Here is a 4,403-nt window from a genome sequence, read left to right as displayed (position 1 = left end):
GGGATTTGATGTATAGGTGTATATGTTTATATATATATATATATATATATATATAGTGCCTAACTGAAGCTAATTTGTAGCCCTCATTGTACTAATTGGAATAAATATGTGTACTAAAAATAAAGACTGCATGTTTGCTAATTAGGGATACAGTAGGTAACACTAATTGTTAATTGTGGGAAAGACCTAAAAAACGTGTTATCTATTATAACATTAAATATTCATTAATAATAAGCCATTATCAAAGTTAACTTTGGGGTTAAAAACATCTATCCGTATTATTTATTTAGAGTTAGACTACGAAACCTCAGCTGGGTGGGTGTGGTTTGGACTGGGTGGGTGTGGTTTGAGCAGATTTGGTTGACAGTGGCCTGGAGCCATAATCCCACGACTGTCATCGCATTTTTATTGGTGATCAGAAATAAGTGACATGACCTTTGTTTAAATGCACTCTGCTGCTTCAAACGAGTAAATAAAGCATGTGTGTTCACGTCAAAACCCATTCAGGGGCCTTAAAAACGGTAATTGTGGCTTCACTGTGAAGTGTGAGTCATTGTCTGTGTAGCAGGTACTACCTGCAGGAGCTTAGTGGTGTGGGCAGCACTATGCCAGCAGTGTAGACAGCCTGGTAGAGGCCCTGCTGGTTGACCCGTCTGGTGAGCTCTCGGATCAGAACTGGAGTCATTCGCTTGAGGCGCAGCTTCTTATGAACACACAGGAATTTGACCTGTACCATCCGCTTCTCCCTGCAGAACACGTTTTGAGCATTTGCTTTGAGACCTTTACAGGAAAATTGCTACAGTTGTGCTGGCAAGGACTGTGAATATTAATGTTACTCATCAGATATCACCGTAAACACATCTTTGTATATATTTATGAGGTACTCACATCTCATATACGCGCACATCTGCAGGAACAGCAGCGATGAAGCCGACTAACTTGTTATTGATGTCTACTCGCACACCGCAGTGCCACTGGGCCAGCCAGTTAGGAGGTTGTAAAGCCCTTAAGAGGGAAAGAATGACATTGTCTGCAATACAACTCTGTGAATAAATGCAAGGGTAGTTCAATAAACTCTGATTAAGGACAAGTTCCAATAAAAGAAGCAAGCATGAGACGACTAGGCTGAATGAATACAGCAGCTTTCTTTCACCTCAGGGCCAGAGACCTGTGCCAGATCGTGGAATGCTTATGTTAATTATTCCTTTCAAAGTAAATGTTATTATGTTTTGATGTAAGTGTTCCCTGAAGGTGGAGATACCATTTATGCAAATCAAGATAAGGTGTTAGTGAAGAGATAAGAGCAGTCAGCTTGTAACTGATATGTGTGTTGGAGGGTCAAGATGTCAAGTGGAAAGAATTATGCTTTCCTGTTGAGCCTCAATTCCTTTCACTCAGAGGCTAAAATAAATAGGTAATTGTACGTAGCAGTTTGAATAGCAAGTGTGAATTAACATTAAAAGAATAGCTTGACGTTTTGGGAAAAAAGGTTTTGCGCTTTTTTCCCCCAGAGAGTTAGTTGACAAAATCAGTTCCACTATATCAACTGATAATAACAACATATAACAGCACCAGGCAAGCTGTTTTTTTACTATTCATTCTTTGTGCTAAGCTAAGCTAACCGCTGGTTGCCTGTAGCCTTATATTTAGAACAGATCTAACTGTCTGTCAGAAGCCAAATAAATATTTCCCCAAAATGTTAAACTACTGCTTTAAACGTAACGGAAATGAAACAGAGAATGTGCACTCAGTCAGTTTGCACTAGATGAATGAAAGGTTAAAAAACAAAGTTTTTCTAATAAAAGATCTAGAAATCAATAGTGACTAAATGCACCTGCTTGAAGCTTACCATTGCAGATACTCCAGAGAGAAGTCAAATTTGATAGTGTTGTCATCCTCTTCCATGTAGTTCTCATTTAGTAGAATGCATAGCTCTCTCAACTGAAAAGATAGATGGGAAACTATTGAATTTGCCTAAAATTTTTCCTGAACTTCACATTGCTACTCTTACGTCTGAAAGGCTAGACTCTGACAGGAGTTAGATATGGGTTCTAATGATGTACATTCAATAAGTTACACTGAGTAACTTACCACCGTGGGGCTGCTCAGGTCCAGAATGTCCCAGGAGAAACCTTGAGGTAGAGAGTAGGGCTCCTTACGGACACTGGCTTCCTCTACTACTGGGCCATGAGTCTCAATACTGTCACCTGAGTATAAGTATGAAGAAAACTTTATTCTCAATGTTATAATGACAGTGAATAATTTATGTATTTTGGGTATTCAAAACGACTACTCTCCAATCTTTTATAATGATAACAGTAAAAATATATTTATTTTGTATAAAGTTAGTTTATAGCTACTTTAAATCCATGAACTAGTTTGCAATGTCGTATAGAGGATGACACCATACCATGTTCTTCTACGACATATACTAAGGTGTCATACTCTCATATTAAAAATAAGGCTACAGCTAGCCAGCCAGTTAGCTTAGCTTAGCACAAAGACTGGAAACATGGGAAAACAGCTAGCCTGGCTCTGTCCAAAGGTATGCACTTTCAAAGCTCTAATTACAAGATTTCTTGTTTTTCTAATCCATGCAAGGGTGTAGAAATGACAATTCACTGTTTTATGGTATGTTATGTGCCATACATCTTCCTTCTAACTTTCTTGGGTCTCCCTTAGTTGCCTGGCAACTGCTCTGCGCAAAGAAATAGTCCACAACCCACCGTGGGCTGGACTATTTATTTGCTCAAAAACAAAGCTAACATATTTACACTGCGGCTTTTATAAGGATTAAACAAACAAAACATAGTTTAATAAAAAAAATGTGTTAAATAGCTCTACATTCTGACAGCCATCACTGGTATAGAGTCAGTCGGCTCTTCAAGTCCCTCCTTTCTGCAGTAAACAGAGAATACATGTTCTGGTATCCCATTCCCACTTCATCCAATCAAGAGAGAGAACTCCATAATGAGGTTGGTGGCACCAGATACCAAGGTAACAATCAACTGTCTTTCTCAAGGATTGCTTACTGCATCTTTTTAATTAGTGAGCTTTAGAGGTGCTGGTAGGGGGATTTTGTTACCACTGGCTAGCTTTTCCCCCCCTGTCCAGTCTTTGTGCTAAGCTACTGGCTGCTGGCTCATTTTTAATGGACAGATAATACAGTAGTATCAAGTTTCTCATTTTCCAGCAGCAAAAAAGCATATTTCCCAAAATGCCAACCTTTTTCTTTAAGTATAAGTTGGAGCCAAAGCTTTTGCTTTTAGAGTATTCCATCAAATAATAGCTGGAAGCGGAATTGCTTCTTACCCAGTCTAGGGACTGGCTGTGTTTCCCAGAAACGGTATGTGTGTTTTTTGGCCTGCTGCAGGGTCTTTGGCAGACTTGGTCCCAAGGAGAAGAGGTGGAGGGCTCTCTGGATCTCCTGCTGCTTGCTCTCTGGAAGGGAGTTCAACTATGACAGGACAAGACAGGCAAGGACAAGTTACTCTATAATCTTTCCCACAGTTTGACACAGCAGAAGTCAACTTGATCCCTACAGTCAAAACCAATAATTTCATAGACACATATCCCTGTTTCATGTGGGATGTGCATAGAATACACCAATAGACATGTTTATGAGTGTCATTGTCACAAACACAAACCAGCACACATACATATATCACTACATGCATTCACACAAAGACACAAACCATGACAATGGGGTCCCTGGGTCCCTCTGGTTTCCAGGCATCTTCCTTCTTTTGCTTCTTTTTGTTTCCTTTGCGACTGCCACTCGTATCCTCTGTAAGCTTCTTATCACTAAAAGAAATTTTTGTGCACTTTCATCACGTTTTATGTGTATTGTATGGGTCACTTTTATTGAATTCATTTTTTATTAATTGAAAAAACAACAAAAGAGGACTGAAAATACTGTCATACTTACAGCGAGTTTGGATCAGTCATTGTCCTAGTCCTTGAAACTGAGGGTGAAATGGGGTGTTTTCTAACACATTTGTGGTTTTCCAGCCCTTATCTTGGCGAGCAGCAAGGGGAGGAGAGTGACCGCCTCAGTCACCCAACCCAACTCCCACCCAGCCGATAGATAACTGAGAGCAATACTAACAATTAAATATTACTTCTCACGGTCTTCATATGTCAGGCAGCTGCTGAATAGAGCACTGCGGCAGATTAAAGCGTATAGCAGCTTGATCCAGGGAGCAGATTTAATTGGTTGAGGTTGTCTAATTGCAGAGTTCCCATATAATCTTCCACTTAAAATTCTACACTTTTTCCAGTGCTTTATATCTCTTGTGGACTTGATGATTAATGTCTGTGTTCAGTACAGTATGTTAGGCCATACAATGGACTTATTTTCAAGTTGTTGAGGATTATTCCACACAAGAACAAATGGTATCCTT

General features: G+C 39.6%; 1 protein-coding gene across 1 annotated transcript; it reads right to left on the bottom strand.

The window, feature by feature from the left end:
• Window positions 1-333: 333 nt before the first annotated feature.
• Window positions 334-4,005, bottom strand: nmt1b (N-myristoyltransferase 1b). The gene is made up of 7 exons (XM_035664760.1): window positions 3,929-4,005; window positions 3,696-3,804; window positions 3,313-3,457; window positions 2,092-2,207; window positions 1,850-1,941; window positions 889-1,005; window positions 334-746 (listed from the first exon to the last, which is right to left on the bottom strand). Exons 1-7 carry the CDS (start codon window positions 3,946-3,948, stop codon window positions 572-574), a joined length of 774 nt encoding a protein of 257 aa, XP_035520653.1. The 5' UTR covers window positions 3,949-4,005; the 3' UTR covers window positions 334-571.
• Window positions 4,006-4,403: the final 398 nt, after the last annotated feature.

This window comes from Morone saxatilis, unplaced genomic scaffold, assembly GCF_004916995.1.
Source record: "Morone saxatilis isolate NCDOM2014 unplaced genomic scaffold, NCSU_SB_2.0 Contig1, whole genome shotgun sequence".
Lineage (NCBI taxonomy): Eukaryota > Metazoa > Chordata > Actinopteri > Moronidae > Morone > Morone saxatilis.
The sequence above is the reverse complement of the archived record's forward strand: the minus strand, read 5'-3'. Positions and strand labels throughout refer to the sequence as shown.

What these genes read in the sequence shown, in the direction of transcription:
- nmt1b (XM_035664760.1), bottom strand. Translation starts at nt 3,948, where the DNA reads ATGACTGATCCAAACTCGCT. An exon ending in ACCTGAGCAGCCCCACGGTG is followed by an intron (nt 1,942 to 2,091) that starts GTAAGTTACTCA and finishes CTATCTTTTCAG; the next exon opens with TTGAGAGAGCTATGCATTCT. An exon ending in GATGTGCGCGTATATGAGAT is followed by an intron (nt 747 to 888) that starts GTGAGTACCTCA and finishes CGTGTTCTGCAG; the next exon opens with GGAGAAGCGGATGGTACAGG.